Genomic DNA, 17,396 nt, shown 5'->3' on the forward strand with positions numbered 1-17,396 from the left:
CCCAGGGAAAAGACTTTGTCTATTTATCCTATCTATGCCCCTCATAACTTTGTAAACCTCTATAAGATCACCCTCAGTCTCCGACGCTCCAGGGAAAACAACCCCAGCCTATTCAACTTCTCCCTATAGCTCAAATCCTCCAACCCTGGCAACATCCTTGTAAATCTTTTCCGAACCTATTCAAGATTCACAACATCCTTCCGATAGGAAGGAGACCAGAAATGCACACAGTATTCCAACAGTGGCCTAACCAATGTCCTGTACAGCCGCAACATGACCTCCCAACTCCTGTACTAAAAATTCTGACCAATAAAGGAAAGCATACCAAACGCCTTCTTCACTATCCTATCTACCTGCATACAAGGAGCTCTGAACCTGCACTCCAAGATCTCTTTGATCAGCAACACTCCCTAGGACCTTACCATTAGGTATATAAGTCCTGCTAAGGTTTGCTTTCCCAAAATGCAGCACCTTGCATTTATGTAAATTAGACACCACCTGCCACTCCTCAGCCCATTGGCTCATCTGATCAAGATCCCATTGTAAAGCGAGGTAACCTTTTTTGTTGTCCACTACACCTCCAATTTTGGTGTCATCTGCAAACGTACTAACTATACCTCTTATGCTCACATCTAAATCATTTATATAAATGAAGAAAAGTAGTGGACTCAGCACCAATCCTTGTAGCAAGCCACTGGTCACAGGCCTCCAGTCTGAAAAACAATCCTCCACCACCACCCTCTGCCTTCTACCTTTGAGCCAGTTCTGTATCCAAATGGCTAGTTCTCCATGTATTCCATGAGATCTCACCTTGCTCACAAGTCTCCCATGGGGAACCTTGTCGAACGCCTTACTGAAGTCCATATAGATCACATCTACTGCTCTTCCCTCATCAATCCTCTTTGTTACTTCTTCAAAAAACTCAATCAAGTTTGTGAGACATGATTTCCCATGCACAAAGCCATGTTGACTATCCCGAATCAGTCCTTGCCTTTCCAAATACATGTACATCCTGTCCCTCAGGATTCCCTCCAACAACTTTGTCCACCACCAATATCAGGCTCACTGGCCTATAGTTTCCTAGCTTGTACTTACCACCTTTCTTAAACAGTGGCACCACGTTAGCCAACCTTCAGTCTTTCAGCGCCTCGCCTGTGACTATCGATGATACAAATATCTCACCAAGAGGCCCAGCAATCACTTCCCTAGTTTCCCACAGAGTTCTAGGCTACACCTGATCAGGTCCTAGGGATTTATCCACTTTTATGCATTTCAAGACATTCAGCACTTCCTCCTCCGTAATATGGACATTTTTCAAGATGTCACCATCTATTTCCTTATATTCTATATCTTCCACAGTAAACACTGATGCAAAATACTCAGTTAGCATCTCTACCAACTCCTGCAGCTCCACACAAATGCTACCATGCTGATCTTTGAGGGACCCTATTCTCTCCTTAATTACCCTTTTGTCCTTAATGTATTTGTAAAAGCCCTTTGGATTCTCCTTAACTCAATTTGCCAAAGCTATCTCATGCCCTGTTTTTGCCCTCCTGATTTCTCTCTTAAGTATACTTCTACTGCCTTTATACTCTTCGAAGGATTCACTTGATCTATCCTGTCTATACTTGACATATGCTTCCTTCTTTTTCTTAACCAAACCCTCAGTTTCTTTAGTCTTCCAGCATTCCCTATACCTACGAGCCTTTCCTTTCACCCAAACAGGAATATACGGTCTCTGGACCCTGATTATCTCATTTTTGAAGCTGTCCCTTTACCTGTGAACATCTGTCTCCCAATCAGCTTCTTGTCTAATACTGTCAAAATTGACCTTTCTCCAATTTAGAACTTCAATTTTTAGATCTGGTCTATCCTTTTCCATCACTACTTTAAAACTAATAAAATTATGGTTGGCCCCAAAGTGGTCACCCGCTGACACCTCAAACACCTGCCCTGCCTTATTTCCCAAAAGTAGGTCAAGTTTTGCACCTTCTCTAGTAGGTACTGAATCAGAATATTTTCTTGGACACACTTAACAAATTCCTCTCCATCTAAACCCTAAACACTATGACAGGCCCAGTCTATGTTTGGAAAGTTAAAATCCTCTATCATAACCACCTTATTATTCTTATAGATAACTGAGATCTCCTTACAAATTTATTTCTCAATTCCCCTTTGACTACTAGGGGGTCAATAATACAGTCCCAATAAGGTGATCATCCCTTTCTTATTTCTAAGTTCCACCCAAAAAACTTATCTGGATGTATTTCCAGGAATATCCTCCCTGTAATGCTATCCCTTATCAAAAACACCACACCCTCTCCTCTCTTGCCTCCCTTTCTGTCCTTCCTGTAACATTTGTATCCTGGAACATTAAGCTACCAGTCCTGTACATCCCTGAGCTATGTTTCTATAATTGCTATGATATCCCAGTCTCATGTTCCTAACTATGCCCTAAGTTCATCTGCCTTCCCCGTGAGGCCCCTTGCATTGAAATAAATGCAGTTTAATTTATCAGTTCTACCTTGTTCTCTGCTTTGTCCCTGCCCGCATTGACTGTTTGACCCGCTTCTTTTCTCAATTGTACCAGTATCAGATTGATCTCTTTCCTCACTATCTCCCTGGATCCCCCCCCCCCCCCCCCCCCCATCCCCAACTTACCAGTTTAAATCCTCCTGCGCAGCGCTAGCAAGTCTCCTGTCAGTATATTAGTCCCCTTTCAATTTCGGTGCAATCTGTCCTTCTTGTACAGGTTACCTCTACCCCAAAAGAGGTTCCAATGATCCAAAAATGTGAATCCCTCTCCCATTCACCAGCTCCTCAGCCATCCATTCATCTGCTCTATCCTCCTATTCCTGCCCTCATTAGCTCGTAGCACCTGGAGTAATCCAGATATTAGTACTCTCGAGGACCTCCTTTTTAAATTCTTGCCTAACTCTCTGTAATCTCCCTTCAGAATCTCAACCTTTTCCCTTCCTATGCCGTTGGTTCCAATGTGGACAATGACCTCTTGCTGGCCCCTCTCCCCCTTGAGAACATTCTGCACCCTCTTTGAGACATCCTTGATCCTGGCACCAGGGAAGCAACACACCATTCTGATTTTTCACTGCTGTCCACAGTCTGTACTTCGGACTAGAGAATCCCCCAACACAATCGATCCCTTAGAACCTGAAGTACTCCTCATTGCATTAGAGCCAGTCTCAATCCCAGAAAGCCGGCTGTTCATGCTACATTCCTCTGAGAATCCATCACCTCTTACATTTTCCAAAACAGCATACTTGTTTCAAATGGGGATAGCCACAGAAGACTCCTTCACTACCTTGTCTACTTCTCTTACTTTGCCTCAAGTTAACCCATCTATGTGACTGTATTTGTGACTTTTCTCCCTTCCTATAACTGCCATCCATCACACCCCTTTGCTCTTGTAAATTCCTCATTGCCTCTGTCGCTCCAACCGTTCGATCAGATAGAATTCGCAATCAATGGCATTTATTGCAGAAATAATCCCCAATAACATGTAAACTCTCCCTAAACTCCCACATCCAACAAGAGCATATCACTCTACTAAGGGCCATTTTTGCTTCTTCCAATCTGCAGACCCAGAAAATAGCATCGTCTTATTCCTCTACAAAACACTGCTTTAGGCTAACTTAATACTTATGGCTTATATTTTTAAGTTGAATCAAGAGATGTACCTCAATAAAACACATAATCAAGGAACAATCCACTCTATTCACTACTGCAGACTTACGGCAAGGCCCCAAGGCCACATTTAAAACTAATAATTTAATTGTCTCTGTGCTGTGACCTTTCCAAAACAGGTTACTGCAACATCAGTTGTGAATTTCACAGTTTGTTAATTTTCCTTGATGCACTCCAATGTCCAGCGATACATGAATTCAACAGCAAAGGGAGTAACTGCGCAGGTTCACTGCTCTATCAGTTAGCAGATTGGGTTTCTTTCTCTCTCACACTCCTGCACTGACCTCACCATGTGCTGCCTTTGTCTGTTCCTCTCCCTTTTAAAAGATTCTTCTAATTATAATTATTGCAATTCCAATTAAAAGATAATACTGTGCATAATTGCTTAATTTGATTTATGTCTACAACCTGTAGTTTCATGCTACAACTGGACTAAAGTAATCTTTAACAAATGTTACTATACATGGGCCACACAGTGAGTCTGACTGAAAATTGTAAATAAGTTGCCAAAACATTCAAAATTATCAGTAAATGTTACTATCCATGAAATTACTGTGTTTTGAATGTTGTGAGCATGGGCTGATGGATATGGTAAAGTAGCTATTGTTCTAATGGATAATATGGCTGCTCTCTGATTACAGAGACATGACTGGGTCATTATGCCTCAGGTGAGGGGAGAGATTGAGGAGGAGTGTCCTTCATGGTAACCTCAGCCATTGCAGAAATAAAGTCCATGCTGTTGGTGTTACTCTGCATCACAAACCAGCTATCCAACCAACTGAGCCAATAACCCCTGGCTGAATATTGCAAACAGATGAAGTTATACGTGTTTGTTATAATCGACCCCCATTTTTTTGGAATATATGGTCATTATGCCAAGTTTCACCCCAATCTCACTGCAGACAGAAAGAACATACACTTTTATACCTCAACTAAACATCTCGGGATGAACCCTTTGGTTAAATGGAGTAAGCCTACATAATTTACACAAAGCCTGGAGCTAACTATCATCTATTTTGGGCATTCTTCATGGCAACTTCACTATCATTCAGAATCCAGTTGCCAACAAGTCAGCACGTTCCTCTAATATAACAGAAAATGGTGTTTCCCTTTGATATTTCTTGCTCATTGCCCTGATGAGCGCATGACACAAAGCTTTGACAAAGTGGATCATTTTCAGCAGTACTCAAATTGTAGCAGTGCTGAAATTCAAAAGCAAATTTATGGTAGATAATGAATTCAATCCGTCTCATACTAAAGCAGTCATTCTACCTGTTCCTGCACTTTTACCATCAAAGGTGTTCATAGCACAAAAAGAAGTGCTTTTCCTCAACAGAAATTAAACCACAGTGCAGTATAGTAGGGTAGCACAGTGGCTAAGTGGTTAGCACTGTTACCTCACAGCACCAGGGACCCGGGTTTGATTCCAGCCTCGGGTGACTGTCTTTTTGGAGTTTGCACATTCTCCCGGAGTCTGAGTGGGTTTCCTCCAAGAATGATAGATTGATGGAGTTGGAGGTAATGGTAATAGGTTGGAGAGGAGGGTGGAGTGGATACTTGGGAAGGAGGTTGGTCAGGTAGGACAGGTCGTGAGGGTGGTGCCAAGTTGGAAGATTGGACCTGGAAAAACATCGAGGGAGGGGAAATAAGGAAACTGGTGAAGTGCACATTGATGCTGCATGGTTGGATAGTCCCAAGGCAGAAGATGAGGTGTTCTTTCTCCAGGCGTCGGTTGGTTAGGAAGTAGCATGGAAGATGCCCAGGACCTGCATGTCCTTGGTGGAGTGGGAGGTGGAGTTGAAGTGTTTGGCCACGGGGCGGTGGGGTAGGTTGATGTGGGTGCCCTGGAGATTTTCTCTGAAGTGCTCTGCAAGTAGGCATCCTGTCTCCCCAATGTAAAGGAGACCACACCGGGAGCAATGGATACAGTAAATGAAATGTGTGGAAGTGCAAGTAAAACTCTGATGGATGTGGAAGGCTCCTTTGGGGCTTTGGACGGAGGTGAGGGCAAAAATTAAGACTGACCCTGCAGTGCAGTACTGAGGAAGCCCTGCTGAGGATAAATTGGCTGCCATATTTCTTACGCTAATGACTGAATACAATTCAAAAAGTATTTCATTGACTTAAAGATCAGGGCAGGTTTTGGTGGTAATGTTACTGGATGAGTAATGCAGAATCTTAGGGTAACATTCTGGGAATATAGGTTTGAATCCCAACATGGCAGATGGTGAAATTTGAAATTCATGAGAAAGCGAACTGAATAAAGCCATCACAAGTATTAGCATAAGTTGGTCAATTGAGTCTGCTCTACCATTCAATGGGCATACCTGGGCATCAATACCTGGGAAGATAAGAGGCACGAGGTTTAGATAGTATTAAAGGAGATTTTGTTTTCATTCAGAGGGAGGTGAATATCTGGAACTTAATGCCTGAAAAGGTGGTAGAGGCAGAACCTGTTACAACCTTTAAGTAGCATGGTCCAAGCGCTAGGAAATAGAATTACAGCAAATCTGTAATTGATAACCAGCATGGACTTGATGAGCCAAAGGTCCTCTTCCAGCATTGTTATTCCTGAAGAGAACCTGACTGATTTAATAATCCTCAACATGACCTTCCTCCCTTATCCTCATGACCCTTGTGACCCATGCACAAGGACCCTCAAATCCCTCTGTGCTGCATCTTTCTGCAATCCTTCTCTGTTTAAATAATTTCCAGCTCTTGTGTTTTCATTGCCAAAGTACAAGAGCACATATTTTCCACATTGGATTCCACCTGTCAAGTTTTAGATCAATAACAACCTGTCAACATATCTCTATAAACTCCTTGCATCATAGGAACATATCGGAATATAGGAACAGGTGTAGGCCATTCAGCCCCTCAAGTCTGCTCTGCCATTCAATAAGACCATGGCAATCCGTGGCCTAACTCCATAAGTCTCCTTCAGGCCCATTTCCCTTGCTTCGTAAAAACTTGTCTAGCTCAGATTTAAACATAACCATCTCAGGAACAGAGTTCCAAACCTCCTCTACTCTTTGTGTGTTGAAGTACTTTCTAACATCTCTGCTGAATGGCCTGGCCCAAATTCTTAGACTCTGCACTGTTTAAAGCATTTTCAACCAGTTGAAATAGTTTATCTTTTTAAGCCTGTGATTCCCTATTAATATCCTGAAGACCTCAATCATATTGCTGCTTAACCTTCCAAATTCTGGAGAATAAAGGCCTAATTTGTCTAATCTCTCCTCATAACAACCCCTGACATCCAGGTTGTAAATGTGCACTGAACTCCCTTCATGGTCAAAGCATCCTTCCTCCTGTGTGATGTCCAGATTTGTTCGCAATACTTTAAGTGCAATGTATCTCAGGTTTTGTAGAACTGCACCAAAATGTCTGCATCCTTACATTGCAGCCCTTTAGTTACGAAGGCCAACAGTCCATTAGCCTTCCTGACTATTTCATGGCATTTTAAAGAGTTATGCATCTAAACCCTGAATCGCACTAGACAGCCAATATATTTAACTGTGTACCTTCGAAAAAAAAATTCTGATCTATCCTTTCTTAGTTTCATATGGATAAACTTGCTCACAGCTTTCCCATTCACTTAATCGATCAATATCCCATTGTAATTTTATGCTGTCCTCAACATTGTCTATAATGCTACCCAATTTTGTGCCATTTGGAAATTTGACTTTTTATGCCAATATCCAAGTCATTAATGAGCATCAAAAATAACTGAGGACCTACAATGGTCAGACTGATTCTAATCTAAACAAAGGCTTTACAAAATCTTACATGGATTGATGCAGTTTTTGAGCGAAGTAAAATGTAATTCTGCAAGTACAAATGCACCCCATAAACTTGTATGTGTATGTGTGTCTTTTATATCAGACTCCAGCATTTCTCAATGACAGATGTTAAGTTAACTGGCCTATCGTTACCCATTTTGTGTTTCTCTGCCTTTTTGAATGAGGGAATTACATTAATAGTTTTCCAAACATCTAAGACTATTCCAGAATCTAAAGATTCTTTGAAGATTACGAGCAGTGCATCTATCTCTCTAGCTACTAGCTGCAAGTAGCGACATACAAAGTTTTCACTGTACTCATTGAGTGTCTGTGACAATAATGGCTAATTCTAGTAATTCTACTTCCTCTAAAATCCTAGCAAGCAACTTATCAAGTCCAAGGGACCTATTAGACTTTAGTCACAGTAGTTGCCTTCATGCTTCCTCTCAAGTGACAGTTATTTATGTGCATTATTTTCAGTTTGATAATATCCTTGACGTTCCTGGTTAACCATGGTTGGTTTATCCCCTTCCTTGGATCTTTCTTCCTCATTGGGATAAATCATTCTGTAAGTCATGATCTATTTTCTGGAATGTCTTCCATTGTTTCTCAACCATTTTTCTAATATATTCCTTTCTCAGCCAACTCTGCTCGCATTCGTATGTAATTATCCTTATTTAAATTTAGCACAGTTATTTCCAACCCAGGTTCTCACCCTTAAATGCTAAATGCTACCATATTGCTGTCACTGTTCCCTAAAGGATCATTTACTCTGACACAGAGTCATAAAGATGTACAGCATGGAAACAGACCCTTCGGTCCAACCTGTGCATGCCGGCCAACCTAATCTAGTCCCACTTGCCAGCACCTGGCCCATATCCCTCCAAACCTTACCTGCTTATATACCCATCTAGAAACCATTTAAATGCTGTGATTGTACCAGCCTCTGCCACTTCCTCTGGCAGCTCATTCCATACATACACCACCCTGTGTGAAAAAGTTGCCCCTTAGGTCCCTTTTAAATCTTTCCCCTCTCACCCTAAACCTATGCCCTCTAGTTCTGGACTCCCCACCCCAGGGAAAATACTTTGTCTATTTACCCTATCCATGCCCCTCATAATTTTACAAACCTCTGTAGGTCACCCCTCAGCCTCTGACGCTCCAGGGACAACAGCCTCAGCCTATTCAACCTCTCCTCACAGCTCAAATTCTCCAATCTCGATAATATCCTTGTAAATCTTTTCTTGACATCATTTGTTAATCTGCCTCATTACACCTTACCAGATCTAAAATGACAGAATCTCTGCTTGGATCCATGACATATTATTCTAGGAAACCATTCTGAATATATTCTATAAATTGTTCCTCGTGGCTTTCTCCATCAGACTGATTTTGCCAATATACATGAGGATTAACGGCGACCTTGTAACTGCTACTGATGGCCATAAAAATCCACCAGGTTCACTAATGTCCTCCAGGGAAGCAAACGTGCCATCCTTACCCAGTCGGGTCTATATGTAATTCCAGACCCACAATAATGCAGCTGACCACTGACAATAAATACTACCCTCATCTTATGAACAAATAGGAGAGGAAAAAGGTTGGCTGTGAATAATGTGACATAAATACAAGTCTTTCGTACTGTTCTGTATTTATCCTGCTTACACTGAAACATATCCCTTCATGTACCTCCACTCATGAGTTACACATTCTAACCACCTTCTAGGTCAAAAAGCTTGTTCTGAATTTCCGAATGGATCAATTAATAATTGTCTCATATTGATGACTCCTGGTTCTGGTCTTGTTCCTATATGCTGTGATTTTATGAAGTGAAACTCTCATAGTCCATGAAAGAAGGATACCATCGCAATCAGAAATCCAGTTTGAATCTAAGTCACAATCTTAAATTTGGACCTGGAAGTGGCCCTGTCAAACTCCGGTCACATTCTTCCTGAAGGTGGTTAATTAAGAAGTTGTCTCTGGGACTAAGGACATTGGAAGTGGGAGGTCCAATGGGAGAGAAATGTTGGGCCAACAATCCCAGTTGGAGGCTTTGGCACTGCTGAGTTAGGCAGGAGATTGCAAGAGAGTCACAAACTAAAACTACTCTGCAGTGAACGTATGTCATGTATGACCACAGTTGTCAGGTCATCACTGGGGAGAGGGAAAATCTCCAGTTCACCTCCAATTTCCAATTATTTGAATGGCTCTAACTTTAGTGGGTGGAGGGACTGGGGAGGGGCATCTGAAATTGGCAAGATGCGGTACTGCCATCAACTTTCCCCAAATGGCCAATCAGTGTACACTGTTGGCAAAATACCTCTGCAGGTTGACCTTGGATCTGGCATGATTGTGCCACTTCCAAGCATTCAGCCGTGTGGGCCAACTCTGGAAACATGTGAAATATTAGCTCTTAGAAATGGTTCCACAGCTACTTTAAAGTCTGATTACTACCCAGAGTTCAGACAAGGAGATGTTGTTTTAATCTTTAACATTGGCCGTGGGGTTTCCTTCTATACAATTTTCTTCTATTCTTTGTTATGTTTAATTTGGCTATTAGAAAGTATGCTATAGCTTAGAATCATACAGTCGTACAGCATAGAAACAGACCCTTCAGTCCAACTTATGGCATGCCAATCAAACTAGGTCAATTTGCCTGCATTTGAGCCCTATCTCTCTTAATCTTTTCTATTCATGTACCTGCGCTGAAAATGTGTTGCTAGAAAAGCGCAGCAGGTCAGGCAGCATCCAAGGAGCAGGAGAATCGACGTTTCGGGCATGAGCCCTTCTTCAGGAATGAGGAGAGTGTACCAAGCAGGCTAAGATAAAAGGTAGGGAGGAGGGACTTGGGGGAGGGGCGTTGGAAATGCGATAGGTGGAAGGAGGTTAAGGTGAGGGTGATAGGCCGGAGTGGGGGTGGGGGCGGAGACGTCAGAAAGAAGCTTGCAGGTTAGGAAGGTGGTGCTGAGTTCGTGGTTGGGTTGGTTGGTCCAGGTGTCCCAGAGGTGTTCTCTGAAACGTTCCGCAAGTCGGCAGCCTGTCTCCCCAATATAGAGGAGGCCACATCGGGTGCAGTGGATGCAGTAAATGATGTGTGTGGAGGTGCAGATGAATTTGTGGCAGATATGGAAGGATCCATTGGGGCCTTGGAGGGAAGTGAGGGGGGAGATGTGGGCGCAAGTTTTGCATTTCTTGTGGTTACGGGGGAAGGTGCCGGGAGTGAAGGTTGGGTTGGTGGAGGGTGTGGACCTGACAAGGGAGTCACGGAGGGAGTGATCTTTTCGGAATGCTGATAGGGGAGGGGAGGGAAATATATCCCTGGTGGTGGGGTCCGTTTGGAGGTGGCGGAAATGACGACAGATGATATGATGTATATGGAGGTTGGTGGGGTGTTACTGGTCCTCACCTACCACCCCACCAACCTCCATATACATCATATCATCTGTCGTCATTTCCGCCACCTCCAAACGGACCCCACCACCAGGGATATATTTCCCTCCCCTCCCCTATCAGCATTCCGAAAAGACCACTCCCTCCGTGACTCCCACGTCAGGTCCACACCCCCCACCAACCCAACCTCCACTCCCGGCACATTCCCCTGCAACCACAAGAAATGCAAAACTTGCGCACACACCTCCCCCCTCACTTCCCTCCAAGGCCCTAATGGATCCTTCCATATCCGCCACAAATTCACCTGCACCTCCACACACATCATTTACTGCATCCGCTGCACCCGATGTGGCCTCCTCTATATTGGGGAGACAGGCCGCCGACTTGTGGAACGTTTCAGAGAACACCTCTGGGACACCCGGACCAACCGACCCAACCACCCCATGGCTCAACACTTCAACTCCCTCTCCCACTCCACCAAGAACACGCAGGTCCTTGGACTCCTCCATCGCCAGACCATAGCAACATGACGGTTGGAGGAAGAGCGCCTCATCTTCCGCCTAGGAACCCTCCAACCACAAGGGATGAACTCAGATTTCTGCAGTTTCCTCATTTCCCCTCCCCTCCCTATCTTCCCCTCCCCCCACCTTGTCTCAGTCAAATCCCTCGAACTCAGCACCACCTTCCTAACCTTCAATCTTCTTCCTGACCTCTCTGCCCCCACCCCTACTCCAGCCTATCACCCTCACCTTAACCTCCTTCCACCTATCACATTTCCAACGCCCCTCCCCCAAGTCCCTCCTCCCTATCTTTTATCTTAGCCTGCTTGGCACACAGTCCTCATTCCTGAAGAAGGGCTCATGCCTGAAACGTCGATACTCCTGCTCCTTGGATGCTGCCTGACCTGCTGCGCTTTTCCAGCAACACATTTTTAGCTCTGATCTCCAGCATCTGCAGTCCTCACTTTCTCCTATTCATGTACCTGTTCAAATGTCTTTTAAATGTTGAAACTGTACCTGCATCTATCACTTCCTCTGATAGTTCATTCCACAAATAAACCACCCTCTGCGTGAAAACATTGCTCCTCAGATCCCTTTGAAATTTTTCTCCTCTCACCTTAAAAATATGCCCTCTAGTTCTGAACTCCCCTCTCCTAGAGAAAAGATCTTTTCTATTCACCAAGAGAGATTTGATAGGTACCAAAACAATAGCTGTAGTCTTCTCAACATTTAACTGAACAAAATTTAAGGTCATCTAGGACTGAATGTTGAACAGGTAACGTGACAATGGACAGACCAACAGAGATAGGGTTCATCTCTGTGACATCTTGACACTGTCCCTGAATGTATACAAAAAATGATAGATGATTCAGGCAAGCAATAGGTCATAGCCAAAGAACCACTGGCATATGGGCGGCACGGTGGCACCGTGGTTAGCACTGCTGCCTCACAGCGCCAGAGACCCGGGTTCAATTCCCGCCTCAGGCGACTGACTGTGTGGAGTTTGCACATTCTCCCCGTGTCTGCGTGGGTTTCCTCCGGGTGCTCCGGTTTCCTCCCACAGTCCATAGATATGCAGGTCAGGCGAATTGGCCATGCTAAATTGCCCGTAGTGTTAGGTAAGGGGTAAATGTAGGGGTATGGGTGGGTTGCGCTTCGGCGGGTCGGTGTGGACTTGTTGGGCCGAAGGGCCTGTTTCCACACTGTAATCTAATCTAATATATCCTCAGTAGAGACAGACGTACATTTATGTAGCTTAATGGACATTGTTCCAAATCAAGTGTGGGACAGGGATTGAAAGAACATCCTCCATGAACTGGGACATAGATTAAATCTGCCTTGTCAGCATTATTCTACACCACACTATCCCTCAGACCTATCAACTGCAGGTTAGACAATCTGTAAGAAGGTTGGCTGGTGGATTTCAGCTTCAATCATATTTGTGATTACTCTTTCTTACGGGGTGGCACACATGGAACCAACTAAGCTGAACAAAGTGACCCAATGGCTAATTAAAAAAGAAATTTCCCAGTCCTAATCTGAGCTCTGTTGAAGCTATATTTTCTTTATTCATATGTCTATAGGTGTTTTATTCTGATATTTATGATACTTCAAGCATCTTTTCTAACAGCATGCAGGCAAACGGTTAAAACTTATAATTTTTTCAAATCTGTTAAAATGACATGGGAATTGAACATCATGCATAGTTTCCAAAGAAGTACAGATCCCATCTCAATTAAGCAGGGAGTGATACAAAGTACAGTAACATCCTTCCAAATTACCAAAGTAATTGTGAATTAACCATAAAAATTTATGCCATTCTGTTTTCTTTAAAATAAATGACTCTGAAATTGCCAAGGCTTCGGTTCTGCCAAATTGTGGAGATGGTGACATCATGCAATGTTGGCAGTCTGCCTTAAACAGGAACTCCAGCAATCCTCGTTTCCTTACCAGCAGATTCCCCAGCTCCAGCTCACCATTAAAAATTTAGGATGGTAGTTAAACAGAAAACTTAACAGCTTGTTCTCCCCCCTGCTCTTTCAATTCTGCAATTGTATTGCCCATTATCTGTTTGGGAAAAAAATACAAACAGTACTAAAAACATTCAAGATTCGGTATTAATGATTGTTAATCTTACAGATAAACATGAAACCAACATAACAGAACTATCACCAACAGCTATCTCAAAAGGCACAGAAGCAACTATTGCATTTTGGCATCATGCCTGATTCTGTTCCAAAAGGTAAAAACAAATTTTGTTACTCATGACAATGACATGTGCAAAGGAAAATGTATTAGACCAGACAATATTCAAGAATCAGCAACAGCAGAACGTATCTTGGATAAACACGCGAGACTCACCCAGGATCTAAAAACTACTAAACAGTGAAGTTTGAAAGAAGTATAAACAGGGATAAAATGCTCCTCGATTAAATTACAGAAACTATATCATGATAGGATCGAGTTCAATTAATGAGAATCAGGTGTACAAGTGATTAAAATTCAGGCAAATTAGTTACTTCACTCATTTGCTTTTTCCAAGCACATCTGCTGCAAAGACAAGCTTCCAGGAACTGGACTGTTTATATATGTAAGAATATTGCCCCACTGAGAAACCAGTTCTACTTACTTTGTCAGCTTATCAAAGAAAGCTTTACTCCATTTCTCTTGAGCAATGCCTTGAGCAATTGCACTGGCATGAAGATCTGTGTCAAAGTTAAACACTGTGGAAAAGGCTGTCCAGCTGAGGAGAAAGAAACAAAGAAGGAACAATTTGGTCACGTTTGCTGAGTTGATAGAAATGTTTGCTTTCACAGATTCACGGACCTCTATGAATAACTGAACAAATAAATAGACCGTTTGGTTCACTTCTAACAAGCTTACTGGTAAATAAGAAGAAATGGGTTCAAACCACATTCCAGGACTTGAGGACACAGTCAAAACTAATACTACAGACTGGTGCTGAGTGACAGGTATGCTTTTGGAGGATCAGTCATTTAATGATGATTTAAGCACAATTTCATTTGACAGTTCCAGGAGTTTGTGGACACTAAAAAGCAGAAGGTTCTCTTGGTTCTGAGTGACATACCACCCTCAGATAACAGCCAAAAGGAAAATCCTCTCTTGGGTCTCACAGGGTCTATGTACAAAATGACTGTTATTTCTAAAAGATGCTGCAAGTGCAAGTGTTTCAACAGAATTTAGAGAGGAAATTAGACATAACATCTTTCTGGTTAAGTTGGCTTAATTCTGAGGATTTTACAAGACACAGAAACATGCCATGATCAAAGTTTGAGAAGATTTGTAGCTCGGGTGCTCGTTGTTGTGGTTCTGTTCGCCGAGCTGGGAATTTGTGTTGCAGATGTTTCGTCCCCTGTCTAGGTGACCTCCTGAGTGCTTGGGAGTCTCCTGTGAAGCGCTTCTGTGTTGTTTCCTCCGCCATTTATAGTGGTTTGTCTCTGCCGCTTCCGGTTGTCAGTTCCAGCTGTCCGCTGCAGTGGCCGGTATATTGGGTCCAGGTCGCTGTATTTGTTCATAGAATCTGTGGATAAGTGCCATACCTCTAGGAATTCCCTGGCTGTTCTCTGTTTGGCTTGTCCTATAATAGTAATGTTGTCCCAGTCGAACTCATGTTGCTTGTCACCTGTGTGTGTGGCTACTAAGGATAGCTGGTCGTGTCGTTTCGTGGCTAGTTGGTGTTCATGGATATAGATCATTAGCTGTCTTCCTGTTTGTCCTATGTAGTGTTTTGTGCAGTCCTTGCATGGGATTTTGTACACTACGTTGGTTTTGCTCATGCTGGGTATCGGGTCCTTTGTCCTGGTGAGTTGTTGTCTGAGTGTGGCTGTTGGTTTGTGTGCTGTTATGAGTCCTAGTGGTCGTAGTTGACTGGCTGTCAGTTCAGAACTGTTCTTGATATATGGTAACGTGGCTAGTCCTCTGGATTGTGGCAAGTCCTCATTCCGTTGTAAGGTGGGGCAGGACCCAAAGAGATATTGAGAAAATAGATATGTCTGAGGGTGGAACGGTTGAGAAGAGGAACAAGTCGAATAGTCAAGGCGGGCAAGAACATTGCAGAGAACAAGGCAAGACTGATAAATTAAACTGCATTTATTCCAATGCCAGAGGCCTAACAGATAAAGCATGGTGAACTCAGGGCATGGTTGGGAATATGGAACTCAGATATCAAAGCAATTACAGAAATGTGGCTTAGGGAAGGGCAGGATTGCCAACGTAATATTCCAGGGTAGGAAGGATAGAAAGGAGGTGAGGGGGGGGGCAAGAGAGAAGGGGAAGTGATGCTTTTGCTTAGGGAAAGCATTACAGCCGAACCTAGCAAGGATATTCCTGGGAATAAGTCCAATAACGTTATTTGGGTAGAAATGAGAAATAAGAAAGGGGTGATCACCTTATTGAGCTTGTACTATAGAACCCTGCCAAATAGTCAGTGAGAATTTAAGAAGCAAACGTGTAAGGCGATCTCGGATGTCTGTACGAATGATAGCATTGCGGATGACACTAAGGTCAGTAGAGTTGTTTGCAGATGACACTAAGATCTAGTGTTGTGGATAGTGATGAACCAAATTGTAGGTTACAGAGGGACAGAGATAAGCTGCAGAGCTAGGCTGAGAGGTGGCAAATGGAGTTTAATGCGGACAAATGTGAGGTGATTCAATTTGGAAGGAGTAACAGGAATGCAGAGTACTGGGCTAATGGTAAAAATCTTAGTAGTGTAGAAGAGCAGAGGAATCTCGATGTCCAGGTACATAAGTATCCTGAAAGTTACCACCCAGGTTGATAGGGTTCAGAAGGCCTATGGTATGTTAGCTTTTATTGGTAGAGGGATTGAGTTTTGGAACCATGAGGTCATGCCGCAGTTGTACAAAACTCTGGTGCAGCCACACGTGGGTGTACTGCGTACTGTTCTGGTCACCACATTATGGGAAGGATGTGGGAGCTTGTAAGAGGGTTCAGAGGAAATTCACTAGGATGTTGCCTGGTATGGAGGGAAGGTCTTACGAGGAAAGGCTGAGGGATTTGAGGCTATTTTTGTTAGAGAGAAGGAGGTTGAGAGGTGACTTAATTGAGACATATAAGATAATCCAAAGGGTTAGATAGGGTGGACAGGGAGAGCCTTTTTCCTCAGATGGCGATGGCAAGCACGAGGGGATATAACTTTAAATTGAGAGTGATAGATATAGGACAGATATCAGAGGTAGTTCCTTTACTGAGAGGGTAGTAGGAGCATGGACTAGTACTACCTGCAACAATAGTAGACTCGCCAACTTTATGGGCGTTTAAATGGTCATTGGATAGGCATATGGACGGGAGTGGAAAAGTGTAGGTTAGATGGGCTTCAGATTGGTTTCACAGGTCAGCGCAACATCGCGGGCCAAAGGGCCCATATGTGCTGTAATGTGCTCTGTTCTATGTTTATTAAAATGGTAGGGGATTTTAACTTTCCAAACATAGTCTGAGACTGTCATAGTAGTATGGGCTTAGATAAAGAGGAATTTGTTAAGGGTATACAAGAAAATGTTCTAATTCAGAATGTGGTCTGAAAGTTAAAGTACTAAATTGGAGTAAGGCCAACTTTGATGGTATTAGCAAGAACTGGAAAACGTTGATTGGGAGAGGCTATTTACAGATAAAGGGACAGTTTGAAAATAGGAGGCCTTCAAATATGAGATAGCGAGAGTCCAGAGACAGCATGTTCCTACTAGTGTGAAGGGCAAGGCTGGTAAATATAGGGAATGCTGGATGACTAGTGTAATTGAGACTCTCATTAAGAAAAAAAAAGGAGGCATATGGCAGGTATAGACTACAGTGTTCGAGTGAATCCCTTGAGGAGTATAAGGATAATAGGAGTATCTTCAAAAGGGACATCAGGATAGGAAAAAGGAGACATGAGATAGGTTTGGCAAATATGTTAAAAGGAATCTAAATAGAGATTCTAGAAACACATTTAAGGGCAAAAGTATAAATAGGGAGAGAGTAGGGCCCCCGAAAGATCAAGAAGGCC

General features: G+C 43.1%; 1 protein-coding gene across 3 annotated transcripts in view; it reads right to left on the reverse strand.

Annotated features, from left to right (window-relative positions):
* Nucleotides 1-17,396, reverse strand: part of LOC122558251 (uncharacterized) — a 183,007-nt gene that overhangs the window by 105,201 nt on the left and 60,410 nt on the right. For all 3 annotated transcript variants that reach the window (XM_087995736.1, XM_043706624.2, XM_087995734.1), the window contains exon 5: nucleotides 14,004-14,117. In XM_087995736.1, coding sequence (XP_087851862.1) covers nucleotides 14,004-14,117 — 114 coding nt within the window. The remainder of the gene's footprint in view (nucleotides 1-14,003; nucleotides 14,118-17,396) is intronic.

The sequence above is a fragment of the Chiloscyllium plagiosum genome, unplaced genomic scaffold, assembly GCF_037043375.1.
Source record: "Chiloscyllium plagiosum isolate Xiang-an unplaced genomic scaffold, Cpla_swu_hap1 HiC_scaffold_17, whole genome shotgun sequence".
NCBI classification, from domain to species: domain Eukaryota; kingdom Metazoa; phylum Chordata; class Chondrichthyes; order Orectolobiformes; family Hemiscylliidae; genus Chiloscyllium; species Chiloscyllium plagiosum.